Consider the following 18427-nt stretch of genomic DNA (forward strand, 5'->3'; position numbering starts at 1 on the left):
ATTTCAGTTCGTGTAGCCTTCATTTCAAATTGGTACTTTATTATGTCATCGATTTTCTCAATTATTTTCATCATACTCTTACTAATATCCTTGAGCATCCTTATAACCATTATTCTGAACCCTGTATCTGTTAGCTTGCTTAGATCTATTTCATTTAGTTCCTTTTCTAGAGATTTCTTCTGTTCTTTCCTCTGTGACATGTTTCTTTGCCTCCACATTTTGGCTGCTTCCAGGTGTTTATTTCTATGTATTACGTAGAGCTGCTGTGTCTCCTGCAATTTGTAGGGTGGCTTTGTGTAGTAGATGTCCTGTAGGGTCCAGTGGCTCAGCCTCCCCAGTCACCTGAGCTGGGCCTGCTAGGTGCTCCCCTGTGTGGGCTGTGTGCACTGTCCTGTTGTAGTTGAGCCTTGGTTGCTGTTGGCGTCACTGGGAGGGTCTGACCCCAGACCAATCAGCTGTGAGGACCAGCTGCAACTACAACCAGAGAGCTGCTGTGCTGGAGACACCCCTATGGAGCAGGATTTACTTCAGTGGAGCTTTGGTGTTCACCAAACGCTCCCCTTGAGTGGGTCACTCGTGGATGTGGTAGGGTTGAAATCCAGTGTGGTCGAGTCTGACCATCAGGTGCACTGTCTCTGAGGCCTCCCAGGAGGTGCAAAGTCAGCCTGTGCCAGTGCCTTCCCAGGGCCACCCAGCATGAGCTACACAGCAAACCGCAGAGGGCTTGGAGGTGTCCAGGAGAGGCCAGGCTATCAGCCAATGCAGGCTGCCGCTAGTGCCAGGCCTGGCACCACTTATCAAGGCCTATGGGGAATGCTGCTGCTTGTTTGAGAGATTTTAGGAAAGTCCTAAGCCTGAGGCTCGAGAGGCCACTTGCACAGAAAAGCCCCTGGAAATGGCCTGGATGAGCTGCAGGTGGGGAGGGGCGGGGCCTCCGGGAATCACGGGGCGGGGCCAAAGGTGTGAGTCAGGTGCTGGCGATTCAAACATGGCGCCTGCCTGCCGGCTGCCGGCGGGGAGGACTCGCCAAAGGAGCCATGGCCTCTGCCAGCCCTTCTGCCTGGGAGGAAGCCGCCCCTCCACCTCTCACCTGGATTTCAGGCAGGTTAGTTCCTCCCCGAGTGTCCCGGGTCCTTTCATCTGCTGCCCGGCGCTGGGCTCAGAGGGAGCGTCCGAGTGAGTCCGTGCCGGGCCCTTTAGGAGGAGCTGCTGGGGCTCCCGCAGCCCCCGTGACCCTCAGGGACAGTCCCCGCTGGTTTCACAGCCCGGAGTTGTGGGGACGTCTCTTCCTGGCCCTGGAGCCCTGGGCGGGGGGCCTGCTGTGGGGCTGGGACCCCTCACTCCTCCGGGAAACCTCCACCACAGAGATTCGCTCCCGGGTTTAAACAGCGGCACCGGGTGTGGGCCCGTGCCCTCGTCTCTGCAGTTCAGCCCCGACCCCCCGCGTCTCCCCCCTCCTACCGGTGTCGATGCTCCTTCAGCTCCCTGGTTGTGGGGCTTCTGTTCAACTGGATTTCAGGAGGCTCTGAGTGCTGGTGGTTCTGTATTTTAGCTCTAATTGTGATGTGGTTGCGGGAGGCGGCGGGCGCAGCTGTGACCTGCGTTGCCATCTTGTTTCTCCAACCCTTACTTTCTTGACTGCAAACTCCTGATCCGGTCTCATTGGGCTTTGGTGTGCAAATGGGCCCCTCAGGCAGGTAATACAATTTTTTGTTTAAAGGAGGAAAGGAGATCTGATGTCTAGTACTTGTTATACTGACATTAAACGATTTTCTTGCTCTTATCCTTACGCGCACCCCTCATTTCGTCAGTGCCCAACGCCTCCAGTTCCTAGCATTTCTGGTGTCCTGCAGGGCCACCGGACTTTGGGCTTTTTCCGCTCACTGCTGGCTTAGGTTTCTGCTTTCTTGGGTTCAGTAAGTGAGTTATCACTCACCTATCCCTCTTCTGTCTTCCAAAATTTGTCTTTTTCCCCCTATCGTTTTGCCCTTGTGAATATATACTGTTTTTAATCCCTCTTCTAGCATTTTAATGAAGTTTCAGTTAGCTAAGAGGCATTTTTCCAATCCACCAGAGGTGTATCTCCTGTGACTCTCTCTTAGGGGAACAAAGAACTTTCCCAGAGGCCCCCTTCACCTCAGGTGTGAGACCTAAGTCACACTCCCAGTCCTAAGCCCGTCACAGGCAAGGAGGCTGGAGTGAAATGGATGTTTAAGATCAACAGGATTCACCCTCAAGAACCTTAATTAGGGCATGGAAATCCAAATCCAAACCACTTACCCAAACTGGAAGATAACCTCCTAAAGCAAGTAATCATATTTGATAACACTTTGTACCTTTAGCAGTAATATGTTTATTTGACTGAGGGAATGATCTATTACATAAATACAACATGTAGGGATTATATTTATGCGTAAAACAGTGAGATGGTAAAGGCAAGACAATAATGAAGGTTATCCACTCAGACACCACCAGGAATCGTGGCAGGAGAAGAGAGTTAGAGCCTGTGCTTAGGCTGCCTGAATCCTGCTGGACTAACCCTTTCTTTCTGTGTAAAGAGGCATTTTAAATGTCAAGGAGCTAAGAGACAGGATTATGATAGCTCTCAAGCTAAACACTAAATCAAATTACTTCAAGAACTGTAGTCTTAAGGTCATATTTATATAACAAGGGCCAAATTGGACTGAATCGAAAAGCTTGGGCTATTTTGTTTACTGTGGCTTATATGTACTTTTGAGACACTTATTTGGAAACCCCAGTTCTGTTCTGCAGGCGTTCAGAGAACTTCTAACAAATTTAATCAAGTGAAGTTTTTGGTCTGAAATTTTGTCATAATCATAAGGTTTGGGTTTAATATAAAATTTTAAGAGAAAGTCAGTTTATTAAAAGAGAATAAAAGGTATAGTCATATTGGTTTTCTAAAAAAACGTGGAAAGGCGTGTTTTCTCATTGTTTAGGACCAAACAAGTAGCCACCAAGGGTGAAAGGGCCGGGGAAGTTGATCTGTGTATGTCCCTTCCAGAGTTGCCTGCAGCCCTGCTCTGCTCCAGCCCATTGGGCCACATGGAATGGTATTGCCAGAGTTTCTGATTTTTCAAAAGAAATGTAAGATTTCTGTTTTATGTGCTTTCTCTTTTTAATTTTGACAAATTAAAAAGCATTTTAAATAGCTTATGGCTCCACAAAATACATCTGCTGGCCAGATTCAGACCCTGCCCTCAATTTTCAACTCTGTTTTAGGGGAAAACCAGAATATCTGTTAGGAAGAAGATTGCTGTGTTACTTAGGAAAACATGCAGGTGGATCTTTTTGCTGAGCTAGATTACAGTGCTTCATTGCTCTACATAACAAATTAAGATAAGTGTTTAATTTCCATGGAATTTGGGGGCCAAAAAAGACAGAAGAAAGTTCTTGGGAGTGAATATAAAAGCAGATTTCAGAATACAGTTGGTGGACTGCATCCTAGGAGGGGGAGAGCATAAGGAGCAGTGAGGAGATGGTTGAAGCTTTAGAGAGAGAGAGAGAGAGAGAGAGAGAGAGAGAGAGAGAGAGAGAGAGAGTGTGTGTGTGTGTGTGTGTGTGTGTGAGAAGTATGCGGCAATAACCCTCTGTCATCTTGAACTGCAGTGCAAGCAGGGTTCACAAAAGCATTGCGGTAGTGACACCAGGAGAATAAAAGTTAGAGTTGCCATATTAGAAAGTGATTAGGAACGATGAATTCCAGAATGCAAATGTGTATGAAAAAAGAAAATAACAATTTTAGCTAATTTATTTTATTATTTATTTATTTATTTATTTATTTATTTATTTATTTTTAGCTAATTTATTTTAATTTAAAGAGTGCCGTGTGACCACAGGGACATTAAAGGAGGCATTTTTGTGTGATTCGGGGAAGAAAAACCTGTGTTCTTTTTTCAGACACTGCAGATACACCAAGCTTTTCCTGCCACCTACTGACTGTTGGTTGCAATTTTTAAAAAACAGCTTTTGAATAAGACATGAAGTATAAAGTACAACAGCACAGTCAATGTGCCAGCTTAGGAAATAAAGTATTATCAATAAAGTTTGAAATCTCCTGTATATCCCTCCCTGACTGAACCTCCCTTTAGAAGTATCCATTAGCTTGAATTGTGTGTATATCATCCCAACGCATTTTAAAATATTTTTTCTTCATATATATGTATCTCCAAGCAATGCTGGTATTATTTTGCATGTTTTTAAAGTTCATATAGATGATATTATCCTGTGTGGAATCTCCAGTATGAAATCTTCTGTAGGTTACTCTGTAAACTCACATTATATTTATGAGATTCATCCATGTTGACCAGTATATTCATTTCCACTGCTGTATAGAATTCTATTAAATATAATTTATTTCCCATAATCCTTTTGACGGGCATTTAGATAGCTTCCAATTTTTTACTAATATAAACATAGCTTCTCCGAACATTCTAGAATATATCCTTATGTGTAAATGTTGAATTTCTTGATTAGATAGCAAGAAGGTAATTGTTTTAATATTTATTTATTTATTTATTTATTTATTTATTTATTTATTTATTTATAATCCTCACCCGAGGATATTTTTTCCATTGTTTTTCAGAGAGAGTTGGGGTGGGGAGAGAAACATCGATGTGAGAGAGACACATTGACTTGCTGCCGCCCACACTCTCCCCACCAGGGCCAGGGATCGAGCCTGCAACCGAAGTACAAAGTATGTGACCTTGACCCGGAATCAAACCTGGGACCCTTCAGTCTGAGGGTCGATGCTCTAACCACTGAGAAAAACTATCTAGAGCTAAATTAATTTTTTAATTTAAATATAGTTGGTATACAATTTTCTATTGGTTATATTAGTTTCAGGTTTACAATATAGTGGTTCAACATTTTAAGCAAATGTATTGTTTCAAAATGACATTTCCTAACTGATTTTTTTAGTACTAAGGTATATTAATGTGATCAATTTTTACACTGATTCTGTGTCCAGTAACATTGTCAAATTATTTCTTTAGTCCCTAAGACTTTATTTGTAGGCTCTTTTGGATTTTCTGTGAAGACATCATATTTTCTATGAATTTTGATGATTCCTTTTCTTTTTAAGTTCTTATTCCTCTTACCTATTTTTCTGATCTTATATTACACTGTGCTAGGATGTGGCATAGCGCTGAATAGAAATACTGAAAGACAGCACCTTTGTACAGCCCTTGATCAACTGGGAAGTAGTGCTTTGCAGTCTGTCTTCTAAGATTTGATTTTTTAAAAAATTATGAATGTGTGTTAAAACTTATGTTTCTGGCCCTTCATATATTGATAATTCTATTTGGTTTGTCTCCTTTATTCTGTTAATCTAGTAAATCACATTAATAGAATTTCCCAGGCTTGCATTTGGGGGATAAACTTAAATTGAGTTTATCTCAGAGTGAATGAGCTCAGCCTGCAATTTTCTTTAATTACACCGTTTTGCCTAGTTATGGTACATTGACCACATAAAATTAATTGGGACATATTCTCTCTCTATTTTCTGCCATATAAACAAAAAGACTCAGTAGAAATATTTGTTCCTGAATTCAGAGGGGTTCAGTAAGAAAATTTAAGAAACAATTCATCTCACTTTACAAATGTATAGTCTACTAAATTATATGTTAGAGGAATCTATATAAAGAAGGAGAAAGGGTTTCCTCATATGTCCATAAGAAAATAGGGCATTGTTGATCCAGTCTGATTTGTCCAAAGATTCACATTAATTACATGAACTTGGTTTCTTATAGAAAATCACTTCTGAACTAGCAGTTTCTGTGAGGAGAATATTTTGAAAAAGACTATTACATTTAATACAGGGTGGAGCAAAAGTAGGTTTATAGTTGTTCATACAGAAAATAATGCAAGAATAAATAATACAACAATAAACTGTTTTGCCTAATCACAACTGTAAACCTACTTTGGCCCCACCCTGTATATTAGAAGTTCTGTTTCTTTATTTTCTGGGAATTCTTGGAGCACTAGATTTATGAAAACACTCAATTAGTCTCTGTGAACCAATCAGAACAGAGCTCCTATTTTAAGAGATTGTCATCAAATTTATGAATGCCTCCAAGTGTAAGAAAATACTTCGTATATGTAAAGAAGTAAAGGTTTTTCTCAATTACAGCTTCATAAACACCCAGAGAGCCTACAGCTTCAATTTTACAGCATCAGTCATTGGTCAGAGGAAAATGAAAACTCATCAGTCCAGATGACAAGACATATTCCTAGTTAATTTTGATTCACAAATAGACAAACAAAACCAAATTCTCTGTTATCTCTCATGCAGCAGAGATCCCCATCATCTCAACAGAGATCACCAAATGGATAAACTTTAAAATCAGATTCCCAAATATTGCCTCCACCATTGGGGAATAACTTGTTGGCCATATACAAACCATAGTCATATAGATATGTTGTCCCCTCAAAAAATATATACACACACTTTGAATAAAGGCAGTTTATTAAAATACATTCCATTTTCAAAATTGAGCTATCAGCTGTTAAACTGTGTATAAATTTTTTGAGGCACCCTGTACATAGGGTGTTCTCTTGCCATTCATAGAGGCTTAGTGGTCCATTACACACCAATTCTGGACCCAGTCATAGAAAAAGACAGAGCCCAAATCATGAAAGGACTAACAAATGACCAAGAACCAGAAACAATATAAAAAACATGGAATCAGAAGAAAAAAGAGAGAGGAAGAACCAGAGAATCAATAAAAGTAAAGTTCTGTTTCCACTTGGGATTCATTCTGGGAGCCAAGAAAAGATGTGTTAAACAGCCCATGAAGTGCACTTCTTGGGCAACACAGCTTAATTGGCTCTGACAGGTGAGTCCCCGTGGACTCCTGGTGAGGCTTCCAAAATGTCAAAGTATAATTTTTTAAAATTGAAAGCATGACGTCACCCAAATATAAAGAGAGCACATGTCAAATATTTATTTAATCCCTTCATAAAGGCAGGAGCAGGATGATAAAGCTGGTTCAGAGTATTCAGAAGACCGAATACATGTCGGTACTGAAGCCAGAGGCTGAAATATGTTGGATTAGACACAAAACAGGTTCATATCCTACAGAGTAATAGAACTGCAACCTTTGGGTTATCTCTTCTACCTGGCAACAATCTCAGGCATCCCTACCAAGAAAAAATCTATAGGTTAGCTTATGACTTCAGAGTCTTAGCCCTAATCAGTAGTAAATAGTAAATCAAACAAAGGTACGATTTCTTAGAGAATTAAAGTCTTTGGAGAGCCTGTTAGATAATGGTCTGGTATGATTCTGAAGGGATTTACAGTCATCCTTTGTCTCATTTCCACATTTTGGATATTATTTAACAACTGAATGCCTATCATGTGCTGAGCAGGCTACTAGAGGACCACAGTGAATGACCTGACCCTTCTTTCCAGTATCTTACAGTCTAGCAGAGACACACATCCATGGAAACAACGAAGTCCAATACTGTATTGTAAGTACTACCATAAAAAGGCTTAACAGGGTACAGGAAAGATACCAAGTAGGGGGTAACCAGATGTGACTAGGAGACCAAAAAGGCCAAAGGCTTCTCCCAGGTGCTGGGAAGGAGAGGTCATTCCAGGTAAGGAAAATAAAGTGAAAAAAGGTCTAAAGGCTAGTCTTCTTACTTGTCACAACCACTAATTTTGGCCTTTAATTATATTCTGTCCTGAATTGTCACTTAGCTGCTTTGTGTAATAGCAATATTTCAGTATCATTATATATTTGGAGTGGAGAAATGTTGGGAAGAGATTATCTTACACTTTTTTGAAAAAAGTAAGAGGCAGTGGGCAGCTGATAGGATTTGTAAAAACCAGGAAAATTGACATTTGGATGCACTGTCGTCATCTTCTGTGTTTCACTGATTTTTATAGTGAAACACTTTAATTCCCTTCTCATTTCTTTTTGTGTACATTCTATGCTGTTTTGTCATTACCATGGAGATTACATTTTACATCCTAAAGTTATTACACCCTAATTCGTCTCCATACTGCTTCAAGTTAGTGTTTTCTTTTATTGCAACCTTCAGGATTCTACCATTCCTTGCAGGGCAGGTCTAATGAATTCCTTCAGCTTTTGTTTATGGGAAGAAGAATTTCCTGAGGCCCCCATGGGAGGGTGAGGTATTGTGGAAAGCTTTATTGGTGATGTAACATTAAGGGAGTTCTCCAAGGTCCCATTTCCCCTCTTTCACCATGGAAAAAGTCCCATTTTGTCTTCAGCAGAGCTAGAATTAAAGCCACTGTCCAGAGTCTTTGCTCCATATTAAAGAACAGTCCAGTCTAGCATCTGGCCAGTTTAGCTTGTGTTCCCAGCCGCAGTCCATTGTGTGTGGGGTCTGCATGGCCATTGGTCATGTGGCTGCTTAAGGCTACACGGCACTGGACGCCCAGGGCGAGGGTGTGTCAGAACAGGTGAGAAACAGAGGCAAAAGCAAGAGATCAAGAATTCTTTGTCTCTGGGTTATAACTAGGAGCTTAACCAATTAAGCCTTCAGGATTTTGTGTGCTTGCGTTGGCTCCACCCCTCTGGCCAATTACCTTTTTCCCAGGTTAGACTGACGGGCAAGCACCTTCCCTATGTCACCCCGACTTCATTGTGCATGCACCCTTCGTCCCTTTTTGGACCCCTTTCCCCCTGTGATTTGCAGGGAGTGGATTAGTGGTTGCTTGGGAAGTGTAAAGTTGCAGCTTCCTGGTGACGCTGCCCAGATGACCAAGCTTATGACGTCTGGCCTTCCCTTTGCTTTCTTCCTATTATTATCTAGCTAATCACAACGGTAACAATTTCTCTCTCACTTGTGAAGGGCAGTTTTGAAATATATTGGGTTCTTGGTTTACAGGATGTGTTTTTTTTGGCTTCTAGTTTTGCTTGAGAACCTTCTGATTTCCTTAGAAGGTACAGCCTTGAGTATGCATAGTCACCAGGATGAAGTTTTAACAGGCCTTTCTTTGAATATTTTCCTGTTTTCTGTTAGACCTATCTGCTTGAATTGGTATCACAGTCAGATCTTAGCTTCAATTGCCAGTTGATTGCTGTTTTTGATGATGCCCTGGGGCACAAATTGCTCTGCAATCTGATTGAATTAGATTTGGTTGGGCCCTTTTGGAGAGGTAGTCTTTGAGGCTTATTTTGACTGCAGGAGGGCCTCTTACCTCTCCCTGGTTGTCTAATAGTTAATTTAGCTTGTTGTGTTAGGGGAGCTACCAGCCTCCTAATTGCTTACCACTAAATTCCATTGTTTTTTAGTGCACCCTTAGTCTTGAACTTACCCCGCCCCCCTCGTCCAAATCAGTTCCTTTGGGAAGAGCTTCAGAGCTCCTGGTTCTTTTGGGCTGCCACTCCCTGGGGAAAAAAGTGTGTCACTTTTCTGCTGCTGGGAGTAGGAACCATGACCTGCTTCTCTAGGACTGATATGCCAGCTTTATGAGCACAATTAGTATGGAAACCACTAGTCTTCTTGGGTTGGCACTTCTGGCATGGAAACTTTACCCTATAAGCAAGCCAGTGAAAGGCAATCACGGTCCCAGTATTCTTGGCCAGCTGTATCTGGGATAGAGCCTCCATCCTATGAGTGGGAGCTGGTTGGGAAAAGGGAATCCTGACCTCTTGGCTGCACTTACTTGGAGTTTAGCCTTGCAACACAAAGCTAGAAGGGCCAGAGAAAAACTGGCAGTCTGCCGCCCAAAGATACCATATCCTTGATTGGGAAGAGAGGGAGCACTGTCTTCTTGGCCATACATACCTCCACTCAGAGTGGATCTACTGTAGCAGAGCTGTGTGTTTGGTGTAGGGTGGGGAGGGGGAGGAGGGAGAGAATAGGTTGTGGCTTAAGAGCCACAAATTTTTAATGTTCTTACACAGATATAGGTTTTCCTGAATGTTTCATTTGTTATATACCCTTAGGACCATATGCGGACTTTAAACGGTTGTTTAAAGAAAAGAAATTTCTTTCACCAGTTATGGTAGGTATGGAGGGGAGCTGGTCACAGCTCCTCATGTAGCCATTCCAGAAGTCAGGTCTATTTATTAATATTGTAGTTTGTCTCACCAAAAATAGTTCAAAACAATGAAAGTTTATTCATATCCCTTAGGATATCTGATATCAGAACCCAAAATCCTATGAATTTAGAAAATAAAAATTCTCAACAGATTTTTAAAGTTTAAAAAATATTTATCACCAAGAAAAATATCTCAGAAGAAAACCACATCCAAGGTAAAAATGATATCAAGACATGGAACTGTAAGAGGACATTACTTTGAGCAAACTTTTCTGTTATTTTAAGTACAATAATTATAATTGCTTTTTTGTCTGCAAATCACTGTTTGCTCTTTTTCTTTCACATCAAGGATTGCATTTTAATATACAACTGCATTAAACCATAATGCTCAGAAACACAAGTTACCATCGGACAAGAGCAATGCTCCTCACTCACTGGTCACCCAATTCACTCCGCAATACTAGGAGGAGTAATAGCCAAGTAGGCCCATCTGTTCACCTTTCTCAACTTCATTGCTGCTCATGGCTGGCTAGCTTTCCAAAATTCTGGAACACAAATGCAGTTTGCTTTTTACAGATCAGGTGGACTTTTAAATACATTACTTTATGTCACCTTACTACTGGTTTTATAAAAGCCATAATTGTTGGGTATGTGTATGTTATGTATAACTTTTTTGATAACTAAAGATGATCAGAGAATATTAATTTAACCTAAAAAAGTCCCTATCAAGTGAAAGTTTGAAGGAAAACGATCTCATGTACTTGGGTTTCCAAGTAAAAAGTTTTGCTAAGCCTGGTTGGGAATGGCTCAGCTCAGCGGATAAGCATCGACCTAGGACCCAGGAGACTGTGGTTCGATTCTCAGTCAGGGCACATGCCCGGGTTGCGGGCTCAATCCCATCGAGGATGTGCTAATCAGTGACAACTCTCTCATCATTGATGTTTCTATCTCTCTCTCCCTTCCTCTCTCTGAAATCAATAAAGATATATTAAAAAAAAAAAAAAGTTTTGCTAATAATTTTATACACCGTTTCTTTACTGCAATGACAGAAATATTTTTAGCACACATGACAGGTATACAATTACTAAACATTTAAATTATTTTACAAAAATTTAAAACTTCCGTAATTTAGAATTTGACAGTTCAAACTAGGCAGCAGTTCAAAGTGAAGTTTATATTTGTACTATAAACAAGTATAAATAGTGGCAACTAATTCTATTCTACTCCCAAAACCCATTTTAAAGAATCTAAGCAGAATTCCTTAAATGTAAACGGCAAACAGAGAACAGATGACCACTGTTGGAGATATTTTACAAGGAAATTTCGTCAAGGTTTAGAGGTTGGGCTAATGTTCAATGATTTCTAAGTCGCTTCTAATTCTAAAATTCTAAGAATCTATCGTTTTCCTATAAGTTCTATTAAGAAACAATTATTTCTTCTCACCATTATTGCCAGATTATATCACACACAGGTGTATATTTTAGTATGTTACTATATGTGCTTAAAATAAATGTTACCTTTCAGAATACGCTGTTCCTGAGTCCTCTCCCCAAGTGTTTCAGATTGAGACCTTGTCCCTGTTTCAGATGAGTTTCATAATGCTTGAACAGGACTTATTTTAGCCTAAATGTTCTCCTTTTCTTGGCAATGTCATAAATAATACACAAAATGAATTTAAAAACATTCAGCAAATGTTACATCTCAAATTCAGAAATAAGCACTTGTACCTCAAAATCTGTTAAACTAGGATAAATTATTTATATGCCAACAGTTAGTATACATGTTTCTTGCTCAGTTCTCTCCAAATATGGATTTATGTCTGTTATGAAAAGAAAATAGTTTCAGGTTAAGTCATAATGCTAAGATGCTTAGTAATTATTATTACCACTTTTACAATTCAATGTTGGATTCTTGGTTCTGGAGACACACACACAGATTCTCTCTTATGTAGATTACAACTTAGATAAAAATATATATACTTTGGCAAAATATTTACTCACATATCCTCCAAGAATTGCCAGAGAGATGAAAAGGAGACTTTACAACTGGAAAAAGTGCGCTGATTCATTAAAGTTAGTTCTAAATATTACCAGACTACATAACTTCAAGTAATCTTATAATCAAAATGTTGTTTTTGAAATACTGGTTCATTAAAAATCCAATCTCCATGAATCAAAGTACTATCTATTGACAGCACTGCAGTGAATTACACTGAAAAACAGGTCCACAAAAAACACTTTTGAACAGCGTTTCGTATCTTTAATACTGCCTTAAAAGGTCTGTCACTCTTCCACTATCTCAGTGTACTTTGAAATTTAAAATAATTATAGTTGAAACAGTTACTCTAAGTAGATAAGTACTATGGCAGTATTTGTTTACTCAGATTTCACTTCAAATATATGAAAATTTATCACAGTCAGAATACAATTCACAGTTTGAACAGAAACCTCAGTGTTTAAATCTCAACATTCGGGAAAAGAAATGCTACATATTAGGTTGCTTTTGAATACAAATCATGTAAGTAAATGGGATATAATTTCTAATTTGTGTTAAAAGTGAAGAAATCATTTTTTATGTGAAACCCTGACCAAAATCAATTAGTCAAGTTCAAGATTACCACATTAGGGTAAAAATCAAACTTTACTGACACAACATATCTGTCAGAGATTTGGATGCAAATATAACTACAGTTAGGGGAACTGGCTGTCCCTTACTTGCTCAGGGGTAATGAGAGAAAAAGGCAGATGATGGATCAGGCCACATTTTTATTACTTCATTGATGATAATGCCTACTTTGTTAGAGTTTCTTCCACTGCAGACACACTTTTAATTTTATAATGCTAGACAGTGGAGCAAAAAAGAGGGGCCCACTTTTTAAAAATCCATTCTTCATTTTCTGCTCTGACGATATCCTATCTTTTTTTAAAGTATTGACTTGCCACTTTATCTTTGACAAGTGATCAAGGAAGATAAGTGAACCTTCTGACTTTACAAATAAAAATTTGTAAGATTATATATATTCTGAGAAGTTATGTCCCACTATCTAACCCATCTTCTGATTTAAAATATAACTAAGTTCTCTCAATAAACTAAGTTAATTTTAAATTTTCAACTTAAATCATCCTTACTGTACTGTTCTCATTCTTTCCTTTTTATTTTCACATTTCTATAAATGTTCAAATTAAAAAACAAAAACCCTCAGTCTTGAAACCAACTTACACTGCAGCTCTGAGGTTAGTTTATAACTTTAAAAATATTTTGTTAAAATGTATAAACCCCAAAATTACAAACAAAAGAATTAACAATTTTACAGTATATATCTATATTTTAAAAAAATATTCTGAATTGTTTTTATACAAGTAATCAAGTGCTATTTTTCCAAACAAAACTCCTTTATAGGCTAGAAGAGGGGATGTGGTATTGCCCTATTAAAAACCAATACAAATTTCATTTTTTCTATACTGGTACTTCAACTATTTCAAAGTAGTTTTCTGGGAGAAACACAAAACCTCTCTCTGGTATGTCTTTCTCTTTCTGGAAGTGTATAGCCTCCTTTAATTTTTCAAGCTGTCGTTCTTGTCTCCTGCATCGTTGCTGTGCAGTCTTGAGCTTCTTTCTGAGTTTTTCAACTTGCAGTTCTAGCTCTTGAATCCTTTTTCTCTGGTGCATTGTATCCTCCACAGTATAGTTGTGATCACAGAAAACTGAGAGATTATCAGGGGTCTGAAGAGGAGGCATTAGCAATCCAATAGCAGCATCAACCTGGGAAATGGGAGGTTTTAAAGGAGGTGGGGAAGGCTGTTCTTGTGGCTCCAGATCTTCCTTCTAAAACAATAATGCAAAGTATGTTTGAATTTAATAACTGGAAATAACAGTTTAAAAGAATTCATCTGTGGAATTTAGGAATATCAGACTTTTTAAATGAAGCTTGGTTAAAAAAATTCCAAAATGAGGAAATAGTTTAAAGTTTTAATTATATTTTCCTACCTGAAGTAGAAATGAGATGGAAGAAAGAGACAGAATGATTAATAAAATTTAATGAACTACTGAGTATTTAAAACTGAGGGGAAAAGTACTTTGAAACTGAACTGTCACCAATAAAGAAAAACCAAAACTGATCAACATACAAGTAGGAGTACAGAGTGATCTTAAATAACAAAGCTTGACTGAGTTTCTTAAGGTGAGAATATTTAACTTTAACAAATTACATTTTGTATTTTTTAAAAGTATATCACTGTTAACAGTGGTTATTTATAAGTAGTAGTTCCAGGTAACATTTATTTCCTTGATACTACTATGAATTTTCCACAATAAATATTAATTTTAAAAATGGGAGAAAAGCCAGTATTTTAAAACACATATTACCTTGTCACGTGGTTCAGTACAAAGAAATATCGTGGGCACTGCATTCTCTTTCAGTAACTTGTTGTTGCACTCCCTCTTAAAGCAATCAGGAGTGAAGTGTTCTGAACAAATACTGCTATACTTGGTGGGTTTAAAGTTTTTTCTTCTGATAGCTGCCTCCCATTCTTTACAAAGATTGGGTCGAGTAAGAGGAAACCTAAGAAAATGATATAATTCAGTTCTCTGACCTTATTTTAAAAAAAAAAAGCACATCCAAACTTCCCTGCTTAGGAAAAAACCACCTTACATTGGTGTTAGCATGCTAAGGAGTATTTGATTAAAACTCTAGTTCTGCTTTTTTTTTTGTAATTCACTGTGCCTTTATTCACTCTAGTTCACTTAAAATGTGCCTGTTTTAAAGATCCTACAAATAAAGTGACCACTCACTAATGTGGGATGTAAGTCACCTCTCCCAGCATGGTGTTTTTGTGCGTGTTTTTTAAAGCAGCATTTCTCTAGAAATCTTACTGATCACACAATACTTATAAGAATGTCAGATATAGTAACATATACAATCTAAATGAGACAGACCAATTACGAATTTACAGAATGTAAAAATATACATATTAAAAGTAAGCCATGTTGATTGATTCATGCAGTGGGAAAAGTAGCTGAAAAAGGTTTGGAGTGGAGGGCCCAAATGCGTAATATTGTTTCCCCCCCTCCATTATAGTAACTTTCACTAAAAGATACAGTAGTTCCACACATATCTAAATACACAAGGGTAAACTGTGTAGCTCTCTAATCTATCTCATTTATTATTGTTATACTTTTTATATTGAAGACACTAAAAATTTCAAGTAAAATGCATACTATAGGGTGAATCCGTATTAATTATTTTTACAGGTGATTTTCTGTGTACTGTAAAACAAAATTGCATGTTTATATTTAGAGACTGAGAAAAAGAAGTTTCTAGTTCTCTTAGAATCAGCCTGACAAATATGAATTAATCAAATTATAGTTAAATAGCAATGATAAAGAAATTAAAAATTATTTATTTTTATTTACCTCTTAATCTACTGAAATATATCCATTAAGCCCAGATAAAGGGATGTAGAAAGAGTTTAAATTTATTGTGATTTTATTTTTCCGGGTCAGGGATTTAGTAAGCTGGGGGGACTGGAAAGAAGCCAAAGAAGGATGTTTCTAATGTATGTTCCAGTTTCTCTCCCATGAAAGGTATGCTAGATAGCCTGACTCTGCTATTATCATGATGACCTAATGGATCCCCACTGCCACCGCGTAGAAACTGGGGAAAGAAGTAGTCCTAGGAGATCCTTGCTAGAAATGGCCTCTACAAGTGCAAACCATGGTAGCAATCACTGGTAAACTTCAGCACCCTGGGGCCTTCTGACTCAAGAGCTACAAGTGCTCAGGTTGTTTTTGAGGTTCTGTCAAGATCTTTCCCATCTACTCTCAAAATGATGAGATGCAGGAGGTTACTCCTTTCGATTCAATGAATTAACAGCCAGCAGAACCTCAGTATTTCTGATGGGTGAACGTTCATCTCTAACTAGTTCCCAGCGCCAATGAAGGGTTTTCCGTATTTTTAGATTCCTTCTGCCATTCTTTAGAACGGAGAGGCAGAGGGCTGAACAAAGGTGATCATGTCACCCACCATCTCGACCGATTCCTACACTGGAGAGGTCCATTCACTGGCTTTCAGAAATTCCAATAAATCAAGAGGTGACCACTAGGGTATGTTGGGCTGACCCCGGAAGTGCTGTTCTACCCCCTCCCGGCAGAGGGCAGCGCCAACACGCGAGCCCTCCGTGCGGCAGGCGCTCGTTTCTGTGCGTCCCCCTCATACCAGATCAAAAACATAAAAATGCACCCACATCCGCTCATCAACAGAAATGACCCCCACCAAAAAACTTAAAGAGTACTTAACATTTTGCTTGTGTGATTATTTAGCTATGAATAATTCATGTAACTTACCACTGGTTCTAATTTCTTAGCTACCAATCTTTATAGTCGGGAACTCTTGCAAAAAAAAAAAATTAATGTAAATGCAAGAAAATTTGTAAATAATGCCCTGAATTTAGCTGAATAAAAATGCCATTGTGTCACACTTCGCAGATATTTGATTATCATTAAGTCATTTTCACTTTGCGGTTTTTTCCCAAGAGAACATTTTTCCTCCAAGGCTCTGACTGCAGCGCCTTTTGGATAAAAGTCCTGGAAGATGCGGAGGCGGGTTCTTCTCCACGGGCTTCCTCCGGGCGCCCGAAAGAGCGCGCATCGACCTTTACTATGGCCTTCATCATGTCCGTATTATCACTGCGCTGTTATCACTATTGTGCGCTGAAAACATCAACTACTCATCTTAGCAGTACCGGAAACCGTCCTTAAAGTTTGTCCCTAGAGACGGTCATACACATCCTCCCCGAGAGCCTGGCCAAAAGCCACGCCTTGGTGATGCCGGCCTCCCGGCCACAGCAAGGGCGAAAAAGAGTGACTTCCGTTTTTTTTATAGGTCTGTTTTTACTTCAGATTTACTTCTAAAGAGCTGCTACCACCTGGCTCCTCTACAGCCTGGCGGTGAAACCCAGCTGCCTCTCGGCCCGGGGCCCTCACAGCCAGCGGGGCCTCCTGGCACTGCCCGCGCGGCCCGGAATCCGCCAACGGCAGGCGGCGAGTGCGCCGGGCGCCAGCGGCCCGGACTCGGGCGCGAGGAACGGTCGCCGATAGCGCCGGCGACGCGCGCCGAGAACGCGCAGCCCGCGGCGACGGGGCGCGGGCTCGGACAACGGCGGGCACGCCCACCGCCGGACCCGGAGGACCGCACGGCCGCGCCCCGCCCCTGCCGACGCCCCTCTCTCTAGGTCTCGCGCGGACACGCGCCTGGCTCCGCCCCGCGAGCCTAACCGGCCGCGCGCCCCCAGCACGAGCAGGGGGGAAGGGGTACTTACTTGTGGAAAGAAACAGGCTTATCCTTGTCGTAGCGGTTCTTGCAGCCGTAGGCGGAACAGGACTGCACCATCCTTCCGGTCGTCAGTCGTTTCACTTCTGCCGCCTCGGCAGGCAGGTGAAGCTGTTACCGAAGTCTCCGCTCTCGGCTTTGACACCCTCGCTTCTTCTGTAGCTTTGGCCAACAATTACAGTGATGATAGCTTCAGTCGGAGGTGCCTAATGTGCCCGTTTTGTTGTTTGCATTAGCAGGAGGACCACAACCATCTCTCGTCTCCCATCTCCAAGATGGCGGAGGCAGCTTCAACCTCACCTCTCGCGAGGAGTTCCTCTTGCTCTCTCTGATTAGTGTTGAGGTCAGAAGTAACGTTCACTGGGAAGCAGGCCATTGGTTGAGGCCCGTGGTAGGGCGGGCTCGGCGTTGCGGAAGTGGGCGGGCCTTCGACCTTCCGGAAGGGAGAAAGGATCTGTTTAAGGGGAGGAGCGGCGGGGAGCTGTAGGGTTCGTCTACGCCGCCGGTGCTTTCCTTCCGTTCATTTTTCAGGGGCGGTTTGGCGTGGAGAACAATACTTTCTATTGGGTCTGCTGGCTTAAAGGACAGGGGTAAAGCTGAGCTCGTTGGGTTATTGCGCCGATTTCTTTAAAAGAGCGGCCACTGATCATACGATTTGTAGAAACCCAAATACCCATTAAGGGCCGACTGTGTAAATCGTGGTGGAGTCCTGCCATGGAATACTATGTAGCAACCAAAACAGAGAAGCTATGGCCCATGCGCTATAAACGGTTCTCACTTAGTGTTTAGTAAGTCAGACAAAGTTGTACTACGGTTCGAGGTTTCGTAGAGGAATGAAAAAGTAGGCAAACCGGAACTCGGGGGGTTTCCCCGCGGGGGGGCCGCGGAGGGGCTTCCGGGAGGGTGGTGAGGAGCCTTCCGGGGGAAGGGTGGTGAGACGGCTCACTTCGTGGTGACGACCTTTACCGATTTATAAAATTTTTGATGTTCTCTAATTAAACAGCTTATTAAGCAAAGGCCACAAACGATGTGCAAAACCGCCTTTTTAAGAGAATGCTTATATG

General features: G+C 40.6%; 1 protein-coding gene across 1 annotated transcript; it reads right to left on the bottom strand.

The window, feature by feature from the left end:
• Window positions 1-11050: 11050 nt before the first annotated feature.
• Window positions 11051-17670, bottom strand: THAP1 (THAP domain containing 1). The gene is made up of 3 exons (XM_081127029.1): window positions 17353-17670; window positions 14402-14597; window positions 11051-13861 (listed from the first exon to the last, which is right to left on the bottom strand). The coding sequence occupies exons 1-3, from the start codon at window positions 17421-17423 to the stop codon at window positions 13493-13495; spliced, it is 636 nt and encodes a 211-aa protein (XP_080983155.1). The 5' UTR covers window positions 17424-17670; the 3' UTR covers window positions 11051-13492.
• Between the last annotated feature and the right edge of the window lie 757 nt (window positions 17671-18427).

Source organism: Miniopterus schreibersii, assembly GCF_964146895.1.
Source record: "Miniopterus schreibersii genome assembly, chromosome: 2".
Classification (NCBI taxonomy): domain Eukaryota; kingdom Metazoa; phylum Chordata; class Mammalia; order Chiroptera; family Miniopteridae; genus Miniopterus; species Miniopterus schreibersii.

Coding starts and splice junctions, on each gene's coding strand:
- THAP1 (XM_081127029.1), bottom strand. CDS start 17,423: ATGGTGCAGTCCTGTTCCGCCTACGGCTGCAAGAACCGCTACGACAAG. Junction 14,598..17,352: donor AAGCCTGTTTCTTTCCACAA/GTAAGTACCCCT, acceptor TCATTTTCTTAG/GTTTCCTCTTACTCGACCCA. Junction 13,862..14,401: donor GTACTGAACCACGTGACAAG/GTAATATGTGTT, acceptor TTATTGTTTTAG/AAGGAAGATCTGGAGCCACA.